This window comes from Gracilinanus agilis, chromosome 3 (genome assembly GCF_016433145.1).
Source record: "Gracilinanus agilis isolate LMUSP501 chromosome 3, AgileGrace, whole genome shotgun sequence".
NCBI classification, from domain to species: Eukaryota; Metazoa; Chordata; class Mammalia; order Didelphimorphia; family Didelphidae; genus Gracilinanus; species Gracilinanus agilis.
This window is the reverse complement of record NC_058132.1, coordinates 211,427,533-211,452,315: the sequence shown is the minus strand read 5'-3', so window position 1 is coordinate 211,452,315 and position 24,783 is coordinate 211,427,533. Positions and strand designations below refer to the sequence as shown.

The following is a 24,783-nucleotide window of genomic DNA, read 5'->3' as shown; positions in this document are numbered from 1 at the left end:
TATCCACCACTTTTTTCTTCTCTTCTGCAGCATTCTGTAAGCTTCCTTCTAGTGTCTGGATCAAGGACTTGGCAGCCAGGAGGTGAATGGTGAGTCTGGAATGAAAGAATCTTCTGAGCTACTTATGAGACCTTGTCAGACAATCTTAACCCCTAATTCCTCAGAGTTCTCTCAATAACCAAGGAAAGCAGGTGAGAAAAAAAGGAAAAGATGAATGATGAGTCAGAAGAAAGATTATTGAAAAGGGGAGGAAGAGAAGCCTCAAGCACAGGTAGAAGAAAAAAGGATTAAACACTATGGATTCTTACTTGTCATCTGCCTTGGGATCCAGGTAGAATGGCACAGTGCTCCTAAAGCCATCACCTTGGAAGGTATACTCTAGACATACCTCACCTGATGCCCCTTTAAACTACAAGACAAGCAGATGTCAGATAGTAGATAGCATATTAAAGGAAGGGTCAAGGCCTAAATCAAAAGCATATCTTTTAAGCTGGAAGTGATTTCAGAGGCCATCTAGGCAAACTTGTTCAATTTACAGAGCTGTGGGGTTTGGAGGACTGACCATAAGTCTGGAGAATTCGAGGTGAGATCTGAAACCAGGACCTTTGACTCTAGAGCCATATACTGCACTGGATCAGAATAGAGCAATGTTCATGCCAAAAATATCACTGAGGCCCAGGTAAACCAGGAAAGAAAAGAAATTAGAACACTTGTTTCTTCCTGTCATATGCCATACCCACAAATCCACCTACTGGTAGAAAAGAAAAAGCCCAAGACAGTGTTTGGACATTAGCTACCACAACTATAGTATATAAAAGTAAGAATGTGGACTTACTGCATTTGCTCCTTTCAACTGGGCATAGACAATTAACCTCTGACCCTGGAAGATGACAGTAGGAGCGGGGGAGAGCAAGGTGGTCTCCAGTTCAGGAGGTAGAATCCAAGAGAGAGAGATCTCCTGGACCACCGACTGCAAGGCTCGCTTTAGGGATTGAAGGGCCTGGAGGAATAGAATAGAAGCTATAGAGCTTGTAGTACAAGGCATTTCTAGACAGGTAGGATTTCAAGGGAGAGGATATTGATGACAGAGGATAATCAAGGATAATCAATTCCTTTTCTTTTGACATGTGTGAAACTGGGCTTCAACTTCCTTGAAAATCTTGACTATATCACAGCTTCCCTCCAAGCCCCCATTTTTTGGACATATAGAGGAAAACTGGGAGTGTGGGATTTTTACAATAGGAAATGAAGTGTATTACTAGAATCTCTAGGGAAGCAAGGAAAGGTCCAGAACTCCAAGGCTAGCTCAGTAATTATAATTTTCAGCCCCTTTATGTTCATATCCCTGAAGCATCTATTTGTCATGACTAAAGAACATCCTGGATCCCTCAGCAAACAATGCAGTCACCCTTGCTTCACAGACATCAGACTCAAGTGCTCTCAGATTTGGAGCTGCAAAGTCTCAAGGACAAAAAAAAAAAAAAAAAAAAAAAAGAAAGAAAAAGTTCCCACCTCTCCCACCCTGGCACATTTCCATAGCACCTAAATACAAAATAATGCTAGAGTACAGGACATGGGGAAAAGAATTCTCCCTATTCAGGTACCTATTATGCTGTCTCAATCTAGAGTAGATGCATTTAAAAAAAAAGAGAGAATCATGCAACCTTGGGCTGCATCCTGTCCTGGCCCGTGATGAATTCTGCAGTGCCTCCAGCTGCCCGTGCAATGCCTTTAATAAGGCTGGTAGAAGCCCCTTCTCCAATTCCAAAAGAGAAACACCTGTAAGGAGAACAGGGCAAGCTAGCCAAAGAAGTTTTAGAACAAGCTGCCTGACTCCGGGTTCACTGGGTTAAGAGAGTACAAATGGTTTAGGGCAGGGCTGGCAAACCTCTTCCCAGTTCAAGTGCCCAGAAGGCAAATTCAAGCTGTCTGTGAGCCCCCATTACTAGAGAGAGTTGAGGGAGAAAGTGCTTGCTTTAGGGGGCTGGACAGAGGAGTGGGGCAGGCAAAAAAAAGTCCTCAGGTGCTGGGAAGAGGGGCTTCCAGAGTGCCCGTTGTGTACGAGTGCCAAGGCTTCCCCAATGAAAGTTTAGGGGATGGGGTCCTGAGGAGGGATGAGAGCCCTTATTTAGGTACCTAACCATTTACAGATCATCATCAAAGAAACACAGGTGAAGAGCTGGAAGGGATCTCTGAGGCAATCTAATCCAAACTCTCATATTGCAGATGAAGAAACTGAGTCCTAGAGACACAATGAATGAGTTTCAGAAGCCGAGTCCTAAAAACCATACCTGTGATTCTGGCTGTGGCGTTGAACTTCAGCAATGACCAAACCTGTATCAGCAACTTCTCCATCTGTGAAGACAAAGAGCTGCAGAGGGAGACAAGAAGCCACACATCCTATTAGAGCCATGTCAGGTTTCTCAGTCTAAGGCTCTCCTGACCCAGCCCATGGCAGCTGTCCCACTGTAGAGGAGGTTGCCTCATTATTATATTCCATAGTACTGTGAGATGTACAACGGGGAGGCTCCATGGCCACTTGCCAGGAATGTTATAAATCCAATTTCAACGTGGATATGGGTTGTAACCTCTGAAGCAAGTTTAAAGTCTACGATCCTCTGATTCCTGGGAGATTCATCTGAGACAGAGTATTCTAGTGAAAAGAGGGCTGGATTTTGAGTCAAAAGCCCAGCATTTAAATCCAATTTCTGTCACTTATTACCTGTGAGACCTTTGGAAAGTCATTGAACCTCTCTAAGCCTCAGTTAGCCAATAGGTAAAATGAGGTGGTTGGACCTGATGACTATTAATACAAGAAAGACCTTGAATTTATGACCAAAGATTCTACAGAAACACTTAAATCCCTTCCAAGGGCTCTGGCTGTTGCCCTCAACCCATCATGAAGTTCACCTGGTCTCCCTCTTCTCTTGTTCAGAGTCAGTGACTCTCCAGGATCCGGGAACCTCTATTTTGACATGGGTGTGGGAGTGGGGCAGGGAACAAGCATTTAGGAAGCACCTCCTATGTGCCAGACACTGTGCCAAGCACTACAAAAATACTCTCTCACTTGATCCTCACAACTGTGGTAGGTGGTTCACTGAGGCACCCAGGAGCTGTGACAGCCTCCTAAAGTGCATAGTGAGGGGCTTCTGTGAGTGGGAGCTCTCCCTGGGGCCCTGCAGATGGGCAGAGGCAGTGTGGGTGACCAGAAAGAAGGATGGATGTGGGGGTCACTATCAAAGACTTGGGTTCCCCCTCATCTCTCACTTCACTAGTTCCCTAGCCACAGGCCAGATAACTCACCCCAAACCTCAGTTTGCCCAGCTATGAAGGGGAGATAACAAGATCTGTCAATCAACCTCACCATGTTCTTGCAAGAATCAAATGACAGAAATCACTAAGTGAATTTTCAGTTGTTATTAGAACCAAAGGCCTCCTTCCTAGACTCCTCTTATGGGAGGAGAGACTCCATTAAACCTGCCCATTCTGCTCTCACAGTGCATCTAACATTCTCCTGCTCTGACACAAAGCTGATCAGTGCTGACTTCAGACAGGATCAGTATGAGGGACTCATCAACCAAACAAGACTGGTGTCTCCTTTGCTCCCAGCTCCAGTCCCTCACCTGCCGGGGGTGGTTTGGTCTGCAGGGTTTGCTGTAAATGTTCTTCAGAGGCTCCAAGATTTCAGTCCCTCCCAGGTCAGCTTCAAGAGCCTTCACTCTCCGCAGGGCCTCCTCCATGGACTGCTGTGTGTACTCCACACTTTCTCTGAGATGTGTACACACACACATACATGCATACATACATACATACACACAGAAGGAGTCCATGAAGGATAGTCTCTGTCTGAGGAACTGCAGCCTGCTCCCCTCCCTCTCATAATCCCCAGCCCCAAAGACAGGCCTTCTATTGCCTCTTCACTAACTGGGTAACTGCATCCTTTGCCATATCTCCCTCCCAATTTTCTCTTTTCACCTCCACCCTCCTCCCAACCTCTGGGACACCATCCAGAGTCTCACGGGAAGAAGGAATCAAAAGTGGATCCAAATCCATAGATGTTGAAATAACAGCCAAGAGGCAAACTCTTCAGCAGCAGGATCAGAGTTTCCTGAGTGAGAAGGTAGAGAAGATATTACCCCAAAGTGTCATTTTCCATCCTGCTGATACTTGGTTCTCCCCTGTTCTCCCCTCCATGATTCTGGTCCCAGTGAGTTACCCTCAAAGGGGTGCCATTCAGATTTAGCCCATGAGAAGGAAAAGGTGACGATGTTACAAGAGCAATTTAATCCCAAAGTTCCATTTTCACTTGGGACAAAAGACACATGCAAGAGAGATGTAGAGAGAGAGAAGCTGGTACCTTGGCACTTGCTATGCGTAACTGGGAACCCATTTCATAATTCAATGGTGTCGCCATGCTCCCTGAGCAGTCCATGAGGAAGATGAATTCACCAGAAGTGCTCTCTCCCTCAGCCTCAGGGATGCTAGGGTAGAAACTCACCATCACAGCTGGGTCTCCCATCAGGGAATCTACCCAAGAGGTGAAAAATTAAAATATATATATGTATATATATATATACCTACATATATTCACACATCTATACACACACACATATTTATACTACAGGACCCAAGGAAGCAAAACGATGTGATAAAGGAGAAGAGTGAGGGTTGAGGGTTCAATTATCACACCTTAGAGGTTTTATTTGGGGTTTGGATTTTTGTCCTGGTTGAAAGAGGTCTTATGAAAACTAACAAATTTACCTATGAAAATTTTGTAGAGAAGGGAATAGAGTGTCAGGTTTGGAGACCACAAGGTCTGGGTTCAAATGTTGTCTCAGATTCTTCCTAGCTGTATGATCCTGGGCAAGTCACATAACCCCAGTGGCGTAACCCTTGCCACACTGTTGCTTTAGAATTGAGAGTTACTATTGATTCTAATATAGAAAATAAGGGGTTTTTTTAAATTAATTTTTGAAAAAGGAGCCATCAAATCTACTGTATACCTGTAAATCACTTGACAGTATATGAAGTAGATCAACAGAGAGATATATAAGACTAGTGGACTAGTCACATAGCAAAATTTAAAAAACAGTGAGTGGAAGGTATGTGGTGGGTGTATGATGCCATTTGCAATCTATGGGCAAGAGTCATACAGAATGAGAGAGAATGAATAGGTTTCAATCAATACCAACAGAAGTAGTAGTCATATTAATGACATCAATGTTCAATAGTTAGTGAAATACAAAAGTAAACCTTATGTTAACTTGTAATATTAGGGGCAAGAGAATAAAGACTATCCAGCAATAGTATTAAATGTCACTAAGTACCTGAGATAAGACAAATAAGCAATAAACTTGACTGGTTTCTTTGATAAAGGATGTTAAAAAATGTTGGGTGGCATTTATCTGATCACACAAAGCCTATTAATTCATCCAACTAGAATAGTGTTTTCCTGAAACTAGTTAAGGAGGGATAAATTATGGAGTTTTGCATAAAGAACATGAGACAAACCAAAGATGAGTTGTACAAATGAGTTTAAATGAGTTGTGCAAAATACATGAGTTGCTTTTAAAAAATGAATATGCAAAAACACTCTGCAAGTGTTGTATAGGCAGTGTAATGTAGTGAGAGCTGGCCTCTGCTCAGGATATTAGGGTAAAGGTCTCACTAAAGGATCCGATGGTTTGTGAGACTGAGCAATCATGCAACCTCCTACTGCTTTGGAAAATCCTCTTAAGACTAGGTTGCTGACAATTTCCTCATCTGCATTATCAGGGGAATTTTCTCAGTCAAGAGTGAACTTACATTAATGAAAATGTAGGTCTAATCTCTATTGTAAGGCCTCAAAGATGCTATTGTGTCATAAGTTAGTTTCACTTGCTATAAAAGAGTCCCTTACATCTGGTCTCTCTGGGGAAGACTGGAAGGAACTAGGATGGATGCTGAGTTCCAACATTTCAGTTATTAATCCCTAGCTGGGGAATGAACTAGGTAAAAGAAAACACAGGACATGATAAAGTAGTCATCAAAATAGAAGTGATGGTTTTGGTTTGGGGCAAAAAAGAGGAACTGATGTAGGGATTTAAATAAAAAGCCTGGTTATTTATATGTCAGTTATTTATATGTCAGACACCATCATTTCTGATACCATCACAACATGATGAAAGCTACAGCAAAAACAACCAGTGTTTTCCAATCACTTAAACTGGCCTTGGTTCTTAGATGGCTCATAGGTTCTCAATCCAATCACACAGTATCTAGGGACAAGTGGATTCTGTTCAATCTAATTTCTCATCAATAAGATAAGGCCTATACAGAAGTGCCTTACAAGTAATTTCTGAGTATGGTAGGATTCTTGAGTAGAGAAAGGACGGAAGCAATACAATTTTGTCTCTGAATTAATGAAGACAAATCCTTTATAACCTACAAACAGGAGAAATGGCTATATAAAAGCTTTATTAGGAGGGAAGGAACAAGACTACTAACTCAAGGTGGCCAAAAGATTTGCTACAGGGTGGATAAGTTGAAGATAATGGACAAAAAAAAAGGAAATGTTATTTTTCAACTATTATTTTGCATTCATGTCTTTGCACAATCTTACAAAAAGGCAGAAAAAATACTTAGCAAGGGATTAAAATTTATGATAAATAAAAGGCCACCTAATTGACTTCACTGAAGACAAAGTTTTGAAGTCTAGACAAACTACAAAATCAGGGGAAAAGCATGACCACAGGATGGCAATCATTATGGTAAAGAGGCGGAGGAAACAAGTATTTATTAAGTGCTTACTCAAGCACTGTGCTAAGCACTTACAAATATTCTCTCATTTGACCCTTACAACAACTCTGAGAAGAGGTGCTATAATTAGATGCATTTTATAGTTGAAGAAAGTGAGGTGGACTGAAATTGTAATTGACTAGGGACACTCAGCTAATAAGTGTGTGAAGAGGGATTATGGATCAATCCAGTGAGTCATCTGCCACCTCTAGAGGCTTGCTGTTCAGTCTAGTCATGACTCCATTTGCGATGTTCTTGCCAGATACTAGAGTGCTTGGCCATTTTCTTCTCCAGCTCATTTCCAGCTCCAGCTCATAACAAGGTAAAGTGACTTGCCCAGGGCCACAGAGATAGTAGCTGTCTAAAACAGGATTTGAACTCTGGTCTTCTTGACTCTGGGGCTAACACTCTATCCACTGCACCACCTAGCTGCCTAAGGCTACAGACTGGCAAGCATGCCCTACAAAGACAGGTTAAAGGAACTAGAAAAATAATGGTAGGAACATAGCAGTTGTGTTCAACATCTGCAAGTCTATCATTTTACTTGAGAACTGATGTTTGGCTGCAGAGGACAGAACAAGACTCATTGAATGGGTGGTAATTTCAGAGAAGCAGATTTCAGGACAATGTAAAGAATAAAATTCCTATTGCAACTGTCAAAAAGTAGAACAGGCTGCTATAAGAGGCAGTGTTGTTTTCCTTTTAGTAAGTATTTTTGGGGGTTGCTGTGGAGAAGCAAAGAATGGTTGATACTGAGGGCCTCTAGGATTATTTCCAGTTGAGAGATTTTGTAATACATATAAGGTAGTAGAAGAACTGACATACATAGTTAAACTACTATAAGTGTTCTTTGAAAAATATTGGCAACTTGAAAAAGAAAGGTCTACTGTGGACCAGAGGATCAGAGGAAACGTCATGCATATTTATCCCTGAATTTCAATGAGATAATTCAAAGTCTCTCATGTGATTTCTCTATGTACAAAATAGTTACACATTCCAGGATAGTAGTTAGATGCATTCATAACTGGTTACTCCTGTCTCTAAACCCTACGAATGACTAGAACCCAAAATAGTCATTAATGGATGAGGGTAGAAATCTAGAGAGTTTTCAAATGGAGCAAACCAGGGATATGTCCTTAGCCATGTATTATTCAATATTTTTAAATCGGTGATTTAGAGGAAAGTATGGCTGACTGAAAGGCTGAAAAACTGCAAAAAGACGTATTCAGCTAGAGCTATGTGCTGAATCTCATTACCTTAAATTGAATGTGGAAAAAATGAAAGGTCCTACCAAAAAAATTAATTGTATCAGCACATAGCAGAGAGGCTACAGAGAAACAGCAACTTCTCTAAAAGAGATTAGACAATTGGGTCTTTGCTATCTCTTCCAATTCTGGTATTCCGGGTCTAATATAAAATCATACTGGAGAAGAAAGTATCATGGTATGTAATGCAGGATTGATGCAAGTTCTCTTGCATTTGCAAAATCATCCTAGGCAATTCTGGCAGTTAGGGGAATGGAATGTTGACCCAGCAAGTCCCTAGTCTCACGATCAGACCATTGGAGCTGGCACTATAAATATCCCTGGAGAACCAACCCTAGGTTTCTGATTTCCTTGATCTGACCCAGACATCCAGCTACCCCCCTGGACTCCCCCTTGGGCCCCAGGAGGAGGGATTTGGTTGGGAGATGGAACGTGGGAAAATTAGTTTACTTAACCCAGGCAGGGACACCCCTAAGCCAAATCATTACCTTCATTTGTCAAGCTGATAGACCACTCTACATCAGGGCAGTGGAGTTTATCTCTGGCTGAGGGGCTGGTTCCCTCAGCCTGATCTTACCTTCTGAGGCCCTCTGCCAGCATTGGCCATTCACCCATAGCAACAGCTTCTCTAGACCCTAACCCTCCTCCAAGAGAACTTGCATCAATCCTGCATTACAAGTATAATACTGAACAGTCAGAATAGCATCTTTAGCCTTTCCATTTCTACGTTTGGCATACACAAGTTCCCTCTTAATAAGGTAGTGAATCTCCCTCTGCATTCCTGAGAGCACCACTGCATGCCATGATTATAACAATCCTATCAGACAAACATTTTTACACCTCACAATTATTTCAATACTTCTCTGAAATCTCTATTTCACAGGAAGAGAAGTGGCACAAAGGTACAGACCAATGTCTTCAAGTCTGGGTCTACAAGTCTACAAGTCTACAAGAAGCAGCCTCCTAGGATTGGTTCACCTGGTTTGGCATCAGCTTGGGGAAGCTCCAAGGAGACAGTGGGCATGTTTATTCCCCCGTAGTAAACCAGAATCTCAACATCCCGGTCAAATTTGTGTCCTTCAGCCAAGGAAACCTAAATGAGGATAAAGGAAGGCAGAGCAATAATAGGAAGAGAGAGAAATTCCAGGGCCTCTCTACCCAGATGAGCAGGGGCTAAAGAGGAACTTCCCATGGGTGAATAACTCTCTGGGAAGGTGTGGGTATGAAAAGAGAAAGGTCAAAGTGGAGATTTCAGGAGGGATGGGGAGAGGGTATAATATGATGCTCTGTGGGTGAGCCATTAGACAACAATTAGAAACAACAAGGAAGTTTTTAAGATGGGGGTAAGGGGCAGAGGCACCAAAGGCAATGGTGCTCCTGTCTAGTTACCTGGGCAACTGTCTTGTCATCCTCCAAGTACTGCAGGGGACTCAGGAGACAGTTGGAATAGACCTTCTCAATGCCATTAGAGGAGCAGATATTGGCACTGACACTAAATGTGTAGGGCAGCTCCTTGCCAGGAATCCAGGGAATTTGAGAGGTGATGTCAGGCTCGGCTGATTCTGTGAGAAGCCAAGGAACTCTCAGTACAGTGATGAGGTCAGGAGGAACTGAAGTACTTTTTCTCACCTCAGCCACAACACCCAGTTGGACTCAGATGCTCCCCACCCCCTTCCATCCACAAACTCCTGCCACTGCTATTGGAGAAGCCCAACTCCTCACCTTGGAGAAGATAGCGTGGGTTCAAGATGGCTGGCAGCACAAATCGAACAGCCCCATCTGCTTCAAGGGACAGTTCCTGAACATAGCTCAGGGTGACAGCAGCCTTCTGGCCAGGGGGAAGATTTCCTATACTACAACTGAAAATGTCCCCAGAGCTGCTATCCTGCTCTAGTAGGAAGGCTTCCTGGCCTTGGGAGATGGCATTCTCATAGTCCTCCTGAGCCTGAGGGAAAAGAGGAAGAACAGAAATGAGGAGGACTTGGGAGCAAGTAGAAGAGGAAAAAACCTTTTATGGAAAAGAGGAGAGGCAGAAATAATGAGAAGAGTTAGAGGAGGCAGCTAGAGAGAAAAGCTACAGGATAGAGGTAACAGTGTCTCAGGCTGATTTCTTTCCAAATGGTCTCAGTCAAGAATCAGAAATTTAGGGTCAGAAAGTCCCCCAATGATTATCTAGGTCAACTCTCTTATTTTACAGAAGACACTCCTATAGGTAAAAAAGCAGCTCAAGGAGGGACAAAAGCAACTTAGTGTTTCCAGCTGATACTAAACAAAAATATCAATCCAACATGAGGAAGAGAAAGGGGAGCACTGGGGGTCTCATCCCTACTACCTGCTGCTTTTCTCGTATTTCTGCCACTATACTCTTCCCATCCACCAGAGCCTGGAAGTTATAAACAGCAGAGTCTTCATCCATGGGGAACACAAACAATGCTTCCACAGGGCCTGTTTCCTCATTCTTGTAGTCCAGGGTTGCAGACACATCTGCCACAAACTGATTGATAGACACATCCACTGAGATGCTCTTGAGAGGCACTGGAGGAGGGAAATGCATATCAGTCTTTAATTCTGAGTACCAAAGATAATACCAAAGAGGGTATTAGAGTTCTGAACTTATCTCAACTTTCTCTTCTCCTTGCTTGTACTTATGGTAGACTTACCTGGCTGCTTAGAAAGGGTGAGAAGACCACAATATTCCATGTTGATAATCTATTTAAAAAAAAAAGAGAGATAAAACTGAAATTCCAAAGAAATCCATAGATGTTGTATCAACACCCTTGTCAACTTGACTTTTTATTGGAACTAGAATTCTCTGCCAGAAACAATCCATGAGTTTGAAGACAGGAAAATTGGCAGGAAAGAAATGATCAAAGAGAAGAATGTCTGAGAACCCAAGTGAGTCAAGATCTTTTAGCTTCAGGTTAGTGACCCCAAGTCATTTTTATTTACTAGTAGAATTGTACTATATGATACACATCTGAAATCCACAGAAGCTAGAAGAAAAACGGTCCCTTCAGTCCCATTATAGGTAAATTAAAGGGAAAGATGATGATAGATGATGTAAATGGACAGTTCAGAACAGAACTTCCCCTGGTTGTTTTTTTTTTCTCTTTTTGAAGAAAAAATCATCATTAAAGTAAAAAAAGTATCAACCGTTCTGTTTGGGGGAAAGAGAGAGATGTAACAGGTTCTAGAAGATATCTAGAACAATGAAATTTCTGAGTCAAATTTGTGTAATATGTCTCAGACTCCTTATGTATCTTACCTTTCAGATGGTATTATGATGACAATATTTGCCATATCTTTTTCTGCTACTACTGACTGGTCTTTATCCAGCTCTTCTCCCCTTCTGGCTTTCTATCTCCAGTTCTTGGATTTCCTCACCAGAGTATCTTCTAAAATACATAATCCTATACTGTATAGAATGGGTCATCATGCTAAATAAAATATACTCTCAGCCTTGTCTTCAATATGAGCCACAGGTCTGTCCCTGAAATGTATATCTTCCAAAGAGGCTCTCTGGGTAAGATAATACCCCCAGTGGTACTCTAATAAATTGTGGAAATAGTGCTTTCCTTGCCAATTTTTTTTTAAATCCTTAACTTCTGTGTATTGACTTATAGGTGGAAGAGTGGTAAGGGTGGGCAATGGGGGTCAAGTGACTTGCCCAGGGTCACACATCTGGGAAGTGTCTGAGGCCAGATTTGAACCTAGGACCTCCCGTCTCTTGGCCTGACTCTCAATCCACTGAGCTACCTAGCTGCCCTTTCCTTGCCTATTTAAAAAAAAAAAAAACTTTAACAAAAGAATTTAGAAAAGATAGCTCTAAACATTCAGTCAAAAGTCAAAAGAGATCCAGGAAGTCATTACTAACCTTGGCTAAACTTCCCAAAGATACCAAAGGAGTCAAGATTCATGAGAAGTGTCTCTACCTCTCAATAATCCTGTGGCACAATTCTTTTGCCCTCCATGCTCAGCCTTAACATCTATTTTAATATTTTATATTTGATAATAGTGCAGCTAGGTAGTACAGTGGATAGAATAGCAGGACTGTAGTCAGAAAGACTCATCTTAAGTTCAAAACTGGCTTCAGATACTAGCTATGTGATTCTGGGCATATCACTTAAGATTGTTTGCCTCAGTTTCCTCATTTGTAAAATGAGCTGGAGGAGGAAATGGGAAATCATACCAGTATCTTGACCAAGAAAGCCTCCCAAAAAAGGTCAGGAAGAATCAGATACAACAATCAATATTTTAATAAATAACTTTATTTACATGCATTCTTTTCCCATAGAATGTGAGCTCCTCCGGGGCAAGAACTGTTTTTGCTTTTCCTTGTATCCTCAGCATTTAGCATTGCACCTAGTACATGGTAATTATTTAATAAATACTTGTCAATTATCACTTTAAGGCAATAAAACCAAGTGTCTCCCAGAGAATTCAGTCAGTGAAAATGTCCATATTTGCTCCAATTGTGATTCTGCACATTACACCCTCCAAAAAACTAAAAATCTCAGACCCCAGTTTCAGCAAGAATATGAGCAGAAACAATCAGGCAAATCAATAACTGACTGGGCCAGGCCAGAGAATTGCAAAGGGAACTGGGAGAGGACCTGCAGAAATCCCAGATAACACACCCAGAAGCACTGATTAGTAACTCTGGGTGGAGCAAGAGTTCTGACACTGTGGCACCAATACATTAAGAAAAATTAAGAGGAAAGGCCACACCACTGAGATAATTGTCCAGAATGGGTGAATCATACAAGGCCAAAGTTCTCATAACGGCAGAAAGTTGGAGGTTTAATGTTCCATAAAAAAGTATACACTTCTCACTTAACAGAGAAAAACCGAGGCCCACACAAGGGATGGCATTTGCTCACTGAGATAATGCTCTGAAACAGGACTCAAATTTGGGGCTTTTGTCCAGAGTTCTTGTCAAAACGCAACCCTTCCTCTCAAGCTTAGGAGGATACGAAGGTATATAATGGGGGAGAACACTAATTCTCTAAGATAGAAAATGTACATCTGATTCTATATCTTCACAGGGAAGCTCAGAATGGAGACTTTCTTTTTCCCACCTAATGCCACAAACCTCCCTACTTTGCATAAGAAAACCTTGCTGGCTGGCGCCAGTTCTTTAAAAGGGATCCCTGGCATGCAACCAGGAGTTAACCCAGACACTAGGGGGTCCAGGAGGGGCCAAGTGCTACTTAAATGACTCTAGCAGGTGATCGCCCAGGAGAGTCTCAGTTTATCTCGAAGGATGAGGCTGCCGGAGGACAAGGAAGTCATCCCTTCTATCCCAGCGCCGATGGGGGCGGGGGGGGGGGAGGGGTTGAGGGCTTGGGATACTACCGAGGGGAGCGAGCCCTCAGAAAGAGAAGGAAATAAGCTGCCCTGTAGGTACTCCATAGCCTGCTGAACGACAAGAACTTTGTTACAGGAAGGATTAGACCGGACAAGAGGGAAATCCAGGCGCGCCATTCGCAAAGGCGCTGTATCTTGGGGGGAAGGAGTCCCCTGGAAGGCACAGAGAGAGCCGAGTAAAATCTTAGTCTCTGAGGATGGATGTCAATTACCTGCTCAGAAGCTTTTCCCGTTTTCTAGTTTCACAGCGAAGTGAAAGAAACAGCGGTTTGATTACCCAGAAGGCCCCGCCCACTCTTAGGCACTGTCTGCAAACTACTTACTCTATTTCCAAGGGATTGAGTGCAAGTTCTTTATCCCACATTCAAACGTTCACCTTCAGTGAACTCTTCTGTATCCCGGGAGGGTGCTGCAATCTTTTTAGGGAGACCGTGAGGTCGCTGTTTTCTTGATGATACTAAGATATTATTGTCTATTAAAATATTCGTCCCTTGTCCAGCTACATAGCTGTGTGAAACTAGACTGTCTTCATAAACTTCAAGGAAAACAAATTACAATAAATTGAAAGCACAAGCTGATAAGAGAAATCAGCTATCTTCTTTTAAAGCCAGATCTTAAAGACTGGGTGGGGGGCAGAGAAGAAAAGTGCTACTTCTCTTTGTTTTTGTTTTGGACAACAGTTATTTTCCACAAAATTTGTGATTTATGTTAACATTTAATGTGTTTATCATTATTTTTTAAATGTATAATCAACCTTTAAGTCCCAAGTAAAATTCCGCCTTCTACAGGAAAGCCTTCCCAGATCTATCTTAATTGTAGTGCTTTCCTTTTTTAAAAATCATTTCCTATTTATCCTGCATAATAGCTTATTTGGAGTATAATTGTTTTCATGTTGTCTTCCTCCATTAGATTGTAAGTTCCTTGAGGTCAGGGACTTTTGCCACTTTTTGTTCCTAAAAGTCAGTGCCTTTCTCATAAATAGGAACATAAGACATGTTAATTGAATGAATGAATTTCTAATACATTCAATCCATAAACATTTATTAAGCACTGATTATATTTCCACTATTTTGCTAAGCTGTAGGGATACAGTCAGGGAAAAGTCCCAGCACTAAAGTAGTTTACAATCTAATGGGAAAAGGGAAGGGTTTTTGTTTGTTTGTTTGTTTGTTTGTTTGTTTTAAGAAGGTGAATAGGGATAGACTGGGAAGAGAGAAGAAAGCACAGAGGTTTGACTGAGTCCTTCAAAGGGAAATTAAGAGTTGGCTGGCCTAGGTGCCTTCTTTACATACAGGTTTGGAGAGGAAACTTGCTCTCCAAACAGGGGATTATGTTGTCTTCAGGATGATGAGGTTCTTAGGAGCATGATGGAGAAGTCCAAAGGAGAGCAGCTGGGTAGAAAATAAGCTAACTAGTGATATATATCACCTACATAAACAGAATATCTTGAAGGTCCTCAATCATTTTTTTAAGGGTATAAGGGATTCCTGAGACCACAAAGTTTGAAAACTGCTGCCTTAAGTAACTCCTGGACTAAGGAGGAGGATGAGCAGCAAGGCAGTAAATTAGGGGGTTAGGACGGAGAAGAAAATCTATAAAAGTGATGGCCTTGATTGTTTTGTCATCACTCAAGTCCCTGTTTGTCACCTACATGTTCCTATCTCCCTGTGATTTGCATTTTCTGGTCTTTTGGTGGGCAAGAGAAGGGAAAGGGAGGACAGAAGAATAGATAAGTTCCTTTGCTAGGCCAGGGAGAATTTCCAGCATTACTAGGAAGTCCAAATTGTAGAGTAACAGAATTTATCTCATGACTCTAGCATGTGTATAAAATCACAAGGGATATCTCCTCATATGTTCTGATAAAGTGTCAAAAGTCTTATGACTAAGAATGTTTCTGGTCTGAGGTTTCCTTGTATAAGAACAACTCAGGCACAATCAGAAACCTTTCCTTTTGATACTTTCAATAGTGGTAAATAATGACTCCTCTAAGGGTATTTTTCTTCTGAAGGAAGTTGCCACACATGACAGAAAGGGCAACTTGGTGACCCTAAAACAACATTTACCTTTCAGTCCAACTAATCTCAGAATGTGGCAAAGGGACACATTCATATTTAATGCAGATCTGGGGACTATCCTTGCCCAATTTAAAACTTTTGGGGGTGATTTTATTTTATCTTGGGGGGCATTTTATTTTATTATTTTACATTTTTTTTAAATTAAATTTATTAATTTAGAATATCTTTCCACGGTTACATGATTCATTTTCTTTCCCTCTCCTCCTCCCTCCCCCCTCCTGGAGCCAATGAGCAATTCCATTGGGTTTTACATGTATCATTTATCAAAACCTATTTCCATATTATCAATATTTGCAATAGAATGATCATTTAAAGTCAATATCCCCATCAAACCATGTGATCAATCATAGGTTTTTCTTCTGCCTTTCTACTCCCACAGTTCTTGGGAGGGGGGAGGAATTTTAATCTGAGCTGGGGTGATGTATTGGATTTGATACATAACTTTCTGTCTGAGGGAGAAAGACAGGCAATTTTTGAGGTCACCAATAAACTTCAGAATGAAGATGGAAAGCAGTGACCATTAAAGGATTCATAATTGGATTCCAATAATCTTGAGGACTATGTGAGGTTGTGGGACCAATGGAAGCTTTCCTAAAAGGAAATAGGGTCTACTCTTTTTACTCAGAAAATTGGCATGAATTTGAATATGTTACTTGAGAAGATAATGAGCATCTCAACCAGTTTTATGATCAGTATGCACAGCATCTAAGAGATATGTAGTTTTAGATCCCATTAAACCTACTGATGCTCATATTATGTCATCATCTTATATCTCACTTCTTCCTAAAAATAAGAGATTATTTCCACAAGCATTGTCCAGATTGGTCTATTATGAATTTGAAGCAATTGAAATGTATAGCTGCATAAGTTTTTTTTTTGTTGTTTTTTTTGTTTTTTTTAATTTTAAACCCTTAACTTCTGTGTATTGACTTATAGGTGGAAGAGTGGTAAGGGTAGGCAATGGGGGTCAAGTGACTTGCCCAGGGTCACACAGCTGGGAAGTGTCTGAGGCCGGATTTGAACCTAGGACCTCCTGTCTCTAGGCCTGGCTCTCAATCCACTGAGCTACCCAGCTGCCCCCTGCATAAGTTTTTGAAAGGTGTGAAAGAGAGGAAAAAGAGAAACTCGAAAAAATTAAAGGCAGGGAAAGCAAAACATCCATCTTAGCTCCTATTTTATCTGCAGTTGAGGAACTCATAGCTTCTTTAGGAGGTCACTAAGATTCTGACTCAAGTAATCCCCCAAAGCTAGAGGGTTTTGTTTTTCTGTGGAAAGCCAGGTCAATTATAAGAGGAAGATTAGGAATAGATGAGTTTAAAAATAGAAACTGGAATAATGGAGGCTCCAGTAGAGTTGCTACTTCTCCTGATAATGACCATTTTATTCCTCAAGCAAACTGAAGTCTTTGCAAGAGTTGGCAGATGAATCATGATTTATGATGGTGTGAAAGAGGGGAAGGGGCTTTGGGGTCTGAGTGTGGAAACTTCTTTTCCCGACCTTAACATTTTACTCCCACTTAATCCAGTCTGTTTCTCTTCCCCCAGCAAAGAGATTCATGTAACCCTTAAGGTGAGTGGCACTTATTATTGTCAATTAGACACTTGGGTTTCCAGATCTGTCTTAGCAAATGTGATTCTGAATGTTACTCCATTGGGTCTTTCAATGTGGTTGGGATATAGGGAAGCCCCAAAATATTTGTAAGCTTCCTTCTCACCTTTTGTCCATGGTCTATCAGTAGAACACTCATTCCTCCTAATACTTGATTCCCTTATCAATCTCTTAGAGAAAGATCTTTTTTGTAAACTTGGGGCCACAATATCTTGACCTTCACTCAGCTCTTTGTCTCTGCAATTGCCTGAGGATTCTGTCTTTATTCTTAGTTCTTCTTCCTGAAAATCAGGAGATTGCAGCTCATTACTTTGAAATTCCAGCAGATATCCCTGAATCCCTCTGGGCCTCATCTTCTTCTGAAGTAGATCTGCTTAAGTTAGCTGTTCTTGTTAGAATCAGGAGAAAAGGTGGCCTTCAATCTTCCATTCCTCAGGATTGATTCATCAAACAAGGAATAATTTCATGTAAATCATCAGTATGCTTAAAGCTGGACATTATAAAGTCTGTTTATTATAGTGGACCAATTCATTTAGATGGATAGAAGCCTTTCCTGGTCCTCCTGCCATAGCAGCTTTTGTGGCTAAAATGCTGATTCTATTTTTATCACAGATTTATTCTTGTTTATCACAGAATTATTCCCAAATTCTATATACCCTACCATCCCCAGAGCTCAGGCAAGTTTGAACGCATGAATAGTGAACTTAAAACTATAACTGGCAAACTATACACTGAGATTCATTTGAAGTGGTCTGAAATTCTCCCTTTCTCTTTATTCTACCTGTACAACAGACCTAGGGGAGATTTACATGTCTCACTGTTTGAAATGCTTTTTGGATATCCCCCTATTCAGGGCAAATCTTTTCCCTCTGTATATACCTCAATCCTAGGGAAGAACATCTTTGTCATTATATATAGGAATTACAGTTCAGATTATGTGAATTTCACAACTCTGGAGCAGCAGTACAGGCAGGACCATGTACTTCTCATGTCATAATTCACACCTAGGACACTATTATTAGTCTTTGTGATATTCACTCCTATTTCCCCTCTCCCACTCCCACACTCCCACTCATTTACTATTTAACTACCTTTGACTTGTATGTTAAGAGAGATAAAGGACGATTAGGTAGCAGATACATGGGAGACAATGTGAAATGTAACCTCACTATTCCATTCCCTACAACAAAGTTTATCTTTGCTAAGATACTCCTCAGTAAGATAAATGACGGACTATATAAATACATATTCTTTTCAATGGTTACTGTCTCATCACAAAGACAGATTTCTTACAGTTGGTGACCCCTGGGCAACTCTATGTCTGAAACTCCTAGCTTACTCTCCTCTTCCCAAAGGGAAGTGTGGGACTTGAGGCCTGGACTACCACTACTATTGCTGCATGATCACTGGGTAGAAAAACCAGTGGCTAAGAATCTGGGAATTAGGTGGCATACATAGGGCAAGAGATCTAGGCCTAATTCAGGGCCTGCTTTTTTCTGGGCTGCCATGCCCACTTTTTGGATGATAGCAGTAATAGATTCTATTAGGAAAATCTGTACTGAGGTTGAGAAATTGGCTCAGCACATGGTTCAAACAAATTTTCAAAATTCTAAAGCTATTTCCTTCCTCCAGGAGGAGAATGACTCCTTCTCAAAAATAGGCATGCAAAACCATTTAGCTCTGGAGATGCTGACAGCTGTTTCTGGTAGTGCCTATGCTCTTATTAATTAATCTTCTTATTCCTACATAAACATCCCAGGGGAAATTGTTACAAATGTCCATGAGCTCCAAAGAATTATGAATGACACTCAGGAAATCATCAAAGAGACCTATCTAACATCTGATGGTGCAAAGTAAAACTCTTGTGGGAGAGAGAATTTGTGGTGGGAGAGAAAATGCTGATTCTCACTCAGAGAATTGCAACTCAGACCCATTCATCTGAAGGCTTGAAAGTATTCATTCAAAGATATTATAGATAGTGTGGATAGGGTGGTAGAAATCACTCAGGGCAGTAGAATGGCCTCTTGTGGGGATGGAATGACTGTAGTCGGGTATGGAATTGCAACTGCCCCCACAGGAATTCAGGCTGCTATTTTTTTTTTTTAATTTTAAACCCTTTACTTCTGTGTATTGACTTATAGGTGGAAGATTGGTAAGGGTAGGCAGTGGGGGTCAAGTGACTTGCCCAGGGTCACACAGCTGGGAAGTGTCTGAGGCCGGATTTGAACCTAGGACCTCCTGTCTCTAGGCCTGGCTCTCAATCCACTGAGCCACCCAGCTGCCCTCCAGGCTGCTGTTTTTATTGAAGGTCTTGGGGATTGCCCTACTCTCATCATTAGGAATTCTTTGTTTTTCCTCAGATTATTCCTCCCCCCAGCCATTCCAGGCTGAAAAGTGAAGGGGTGCAAAGATCTTCAGTGCACCAGTGTGTTTCCTCTCATGTCCTACTTAAAACATCATCTATCAGGACTTCAAAGTTGCTTAGGTATCCTTCCCTCTCAGTCTTGCAAGCTTCTATTGGCTGGAAGAAAGTCACAACATCATCTATTGGGTTTCAAGTTAGCTTGGATGCCCTTCCCCCCCCCCCCCATTCAGGCTTGTAATATCAGGCAACCCTTATCAAGTGGGAGAAAGACATAGGGAAAACAGAGGGTTAGATTCTACATTCTAATAGGTAGTATCTGCTAATTAGTGAAAAGCATAAGATTTCTAAGTGCTGCTCAAAAGAGGATTTCAAAGCACTATTTAAAAAGAGATTTCAAATCACCATTTACTGCTACCAACCCTTATCAGAACCTCTCATACCTACAGGGCACCAGTTTATTAGCAATTGTGGTCAAATGGTCCTTTTTAATTCTAGGAATTATTATCCTTTTCAGACTTTGCCCTAGTTGTTGTATTAAAGCCTATGCCAAACTTTTACCAGGAGAAAAATGTATGTATATACATCCTGAGAATCATGGCTTTATTAGAGATCTAGTAGATTTAGCTTTTAAGTAATCAGTGTTTCTTTAAAACACATGTTTAACTGTTATATTGTTAAATGGGGTATGGGAAACACTTTTTCTTTTTCTTTTTTCTTCTACTTTGTCTTGTTAGCTTTAAGTATTATTTTTGATCTGAGTGTATGGAATTATACCTAATATTTGGTATTAAAGGATAAATTTACAAGGTCTAACAGTCTTGACAACATTGCATACCCCAAAGCTTAGACTATTGAAACCTGCCATTTGTGATTAAATCTTATGGGACTGTAGCTGATATTCAAGTATGATTCCAAATATACCAAAGAGGGTGTGCTAATAAGCTGCTGATCACAGATAAACAGCCCCTGTGAGAGTGATATATGTCAGTGTTAAGGTGGGGAGAGCTGTCTCAGGGGATATTTGGAAGAGTAACTGTTTGGTAAAGACTGAGGTAGGTCTTTTCTGACTTTTCCCTAGTAAGACATCTCCTGTGGAGAATATTCTCACTTAGCTCTGATGCTTGCTATCTCTATGACTCTTGTATGGAATGGAAATCAGACAAGGGGATCACAGTCCCCTTTTCGTCATACTTCTGTCCCTCTTTTTCTTTGGTATGGCAACTTTCTATAGTTATGGCAGAAGGTGGGTAACTGCAATATTGTTTCACTTAACTCACATGCTTTTAGGATATAAGTGACTGCTAACAGAAAGTGGAAAAACATTAGAGACTTGTTATAATTTACCTCCATGTGTATATATGTACATATATATATGTTTTTCTCTTATTTGGGGAAAGGTAATTTATACATTATTTGGGTGACTTATTTAATGCATTCTTAAATAATTAACCTAGCCATATATTCTATCCAGTGGTTCCAAACTTTTTTGGCCTACTGCCCTCTTTCCAGAAAAAAATATTACTTAGCCCCCTGGAAATTAATTTTTAAAAACTTTAGTAGCAATTAATAGGAAAGATAAATGCACCTGTGGCCATCACTGCTCCCCTGGATGGCTGCAGCACCCACCAGGGGGCGGTAGCGCCCACTTTGGGAATCACTGTAATCTATACCAAATCTATTGTTGTTGTAAAAGAATAGACGCCATTTTGGAATATTTTTTTATTTTGTATTACCATCAAGTTATGTATGTTATTGTATAAAAGGTTAGATCCTGGTAGAGCTCAGGTCCATAGATGAAGATTTTTTTAAAAGCAACTTTAGAAGGGGCAGCTGGGTAGTTCAGTGGACTGAGAGTCAGGCCTAGAGACAAGAGGTCCTAGGTTCAAATCCCGCCTCAGTCACTTCCCAGCTGTGTGACCCTGGGCAAGTCACTTGACACCCTTACCACTCTTCCACCTAGGAGCCAATACACAGAAGTTAAGGGTTTAAAAATAAATAAATAAATAAAAGCAACTTTAGAGAAAGATGTTACCAGTAACCTGGGTCAGGAAAGCAGATCTTTCAAAGAAAATGCTGTAAGGATCATCATGGTTCCAGATGGACTAAAAAGATAGCAGCAATAGAAGATGCTCCAAGAAATCAGATACTAAATAATGAGACTGAGCTAGCCTTTGGCTATAATGAACTGAACTGTGGGGACTGAGTCATCCATTTCCTTTGATCTTCCCCAGGCATTGATATTTTATTTTGCTGGTAAAACCTTTGTACCCAAAAAGGGAATATTCCCTAATGGTTCCTTGTCAATGTGCCTATCAATCATTTTTAAAAAGTTAAAAAACACCACAATATACTTAGACCTTCCATGAAATTTATAATATTTTGGGGTCCTTATATATCTTGGTGAGACACTGAAATGTATAGATTTAGCATACGGAAAGATTCACTGGGGAGACTAATCTGTCTCCCAAGGAATCATAGTGGGGATTGTGGAAATTTAACTTTAGCTTGTGCCCCCTTTTTTTGGCAACCCAAGACAACTTTTGAATTTTAAAGGGAAAAAAATTTAATATTAAGATTAATGCTATAACTTGCTCCTCCCTCCATTCTCTAATTGAATAAGGGAGGAGCAAAGCTCTCTGTTTATTTATAAATAAACCTCTTAAGATAATGTAGGAAAGAAAAGTAGATGTGTACTCTGTAGCCATTCTAAAGTTCTCCTGACTCCTGGTATCCAAAAGACCCAACTCTTGTCAAGGGTGAGGGTGGAATGATCCAATCACAGAGACTTGGGAAATGGACATCAAGAAGAGCATAAATTAAAGTATTGGGAGAGAGTGGGTTTTTTTCCCTGAGAATCTGAGTGAGTAGATGTGCATTAGGCTGGATCTTTGAAGGGAAGGAGGCCAGCCCCACACAGCCAATGTCTTCTTTTTCTGACCTTATTTTTATTATTTCATAAATAATTATAAATTAAGATACAGTCTCCAGAGAATTTTAATCATAACAGATAAAATAGACTTGAAAAGGACCTTTTAACTATTCCAAGAAGATCTGGGACTACACAGGGCTAGGATAGATGCCACCATTTATTAGGCTAATCTTAAGTTTATTTCCAAGAATCTGAAAAATAAGGCAGTTCTGGTAATATCAGGCCATTTGAGACAGTCATACACAGATCCATGAGAGTTTGAATCTTGGTCAGAATTATACTCACATTCATTATTTTCACGTCCATACTGGTCAATTATCTCTCTTGACCAAGTAAGGATACTAGACTTCCTTTATTCCTTTTGGCCTTCACTTCTTAGACCCCTTAGGGAAAGAAATTGATTTCAGATGACCCAGGAGAGGAAAGAGTGAAACTTTGGAATTCCCCCCCACCTCCCCCAGTCCTTTACTGAAATGTCAAAGACAAGAGAGGAACATAGGGCTGCTATGTTCTGAGCTGCTATGGTAGCTAATTGGCTTAGATCCAGGGCCTTCAATAGCTTGGTCCTATTGCCCAAAATCTGAATAGCCTACAAGTGTTTTCTTCTGCTATCTGGAATCAGTCCCTACCTTCCCATTTCCACTACAACCACCTTTATTTCTTTCAAGAAATAATTTGCTAATAGATCTTCCTGCCTCCAGTCTCTCCGACCTCTTCCCATCCTATACAAATTAACCTCCTTGAAGTATTTTGTTGTTGTTATTTAGCCTTTTCAGTCCTGTCCAACTCTTCCCGGACCCCATTAGATTTTTCTTGGCAAAGATACTGAATTAGTTTGTACTTTCCAGCTTATTTTACAGAGAAGGAACTGAGGCCAAAAGGGTTAAGCAATTTTTCCAAAGTAACACAACTAGTAAGTATCTAAGGACAAATTTGAACTCAGGATAAGATTGGGAAAGGACCTTAAAGCTATTTAAGAAGATGAGTCATCCCTGACTCTTAAGTCCAGTACTTTATCCACTGACCCACCTAGCTGCCCTTCCTGAAGTATAGCTCTGATCAAACTATTTTAATTTCTCTGAATGGTGCAAAAGCCCTTTTGTAGTCTAACCCTAATCCCTTTATCCAGACCTATCTACTATTTCCCTTCAAATATCTTAATTCCCCCCCCCCCAAAAAAAATGGATTACTCAACATTTTCTAGTAGCCTAGAATTCTAGGAACTTACTTGTTCTCCTTCTCAAAGGTATTGGTTACCACTTTCCATATTTTCCCTGTTTGTATTTGTATTTCATTTCATTTTATTTGATATCCCTTGCTATATCAAGCAGGCCTGACCTGGAATTGACTTATTTATTTAATCCCTTTAGACAAACCATCAAATACACACATAACAAATGAACTGGGACATAAAATATATTCCCCCCAAATTGAAGCAAAACCCAAAGTCTTTTCTTTAATCAAGCTCTAAAACTCTGGATAAGCAGTATTCTTCTAAGGAAAATACCAAATCAGTTCTCATATAAATATCTGAAAGCCACTTCAAACTCAAACTGACTCACAAGACAAGAAATAGCTTGCTTGGAAGTATTTTCACAAAAACATTCAAAACAGAACACACAGCGTCTGATGAAATAATTCAAGTAGTTAGCAACAGACATGAGAATAGAAAAACATAGGGGTGCTAAGCACGGAAGATGACAGAGTGTTTGAATCTCACCTCACACTTTCTATTTGGGTGACTGGAGACAAATCATACAAAAAAAAAAATTAAAATGCTCATAGCCTCAGTTTCCCCAACTATAAAATGGTGTTAATAATATTTGTATTACTTTCACAGGTTGTTGCTGGGGAAATGCTTTGTGAAGTAAATAAACTCTTTATTAAGTTATAAGCTTTTCAGATCTCTAAGTGCTGGCTTGAAGTGCCTAGCCTAGACTTTCTTGATCACTTGAGGTCTGACTAGCTTGCTATTTCAGAGATGCAGCACAAAAAAATCCCCAATTGCCTGACGTCCTTCTTTGTATTTGCTGATATTATCCATGTGATCTTGGCAGCCATACTCTTGGCCCTCTTTCCTTTCTTCCTCCTCCACACAGCAACTGATCATTTCATATGCTTTTTAATTGTCATGGGGCAAAAATATATAAATTACGAATAGTCCAACAATATATGATGATTAGCAGTGTGTAGAAAAGAATTTGACACTACCCAAGCTGGGTTCTCCTCAAACTTGTCTAGCAGTTCTTTGACTGAAGTTTCCCAGGCCTAGTTTGGACTGATGTCCCTCTAGGCCTGAATCTGTGCTCCAGTAGGCTGCTTCCTTCCAGGACCTGAAGAAGACTATGTTTCACAGAAAAAAAAAAAAAAAAATATATATATATATATATATATTAA

At 40.6% G+C, this 24,783-nt stretch overlaps 1 protein-coding gene across 1 annotated transcript; it reads right to left on the bottom strand.

The window, feature by feature from the left end:
- Positions 1–899: 899 nt before the first annotated feature.
- Positions 900–13,686, bottom strand: VWA5A (von Willebrand factor A domain containing 5A). The gene is made up of 11 exons (XM_044669660.1): positions 13,622–13,686; positions 10,703–10,751; positions 10,375–10,577; positions 9,735–9,987; positions 9,432–9,598; positions 9,021–9,135; positions 4,358–4,527; positions 4,020–4,108; positions 3,624–3,768; positions 2,292–2,371; positions 900–1,000 (listed from the first exon to the last, which is right to left on the bottom strand). The coding sequence occupies exons 2-11, from the start codon at positions 10,740–10,742 to the stop codon at positions 985–987; spliced, it is 1,278 nt and encodes a 425-aa protein (XP_044525595.1). The 5' UTR covers positions 10,743–10,751; positions 13,622–13,686; the 3' UTR covers positions 900–984.
- Positions 13,687–24,783: the final 11,097 nt, after the last annotated feature.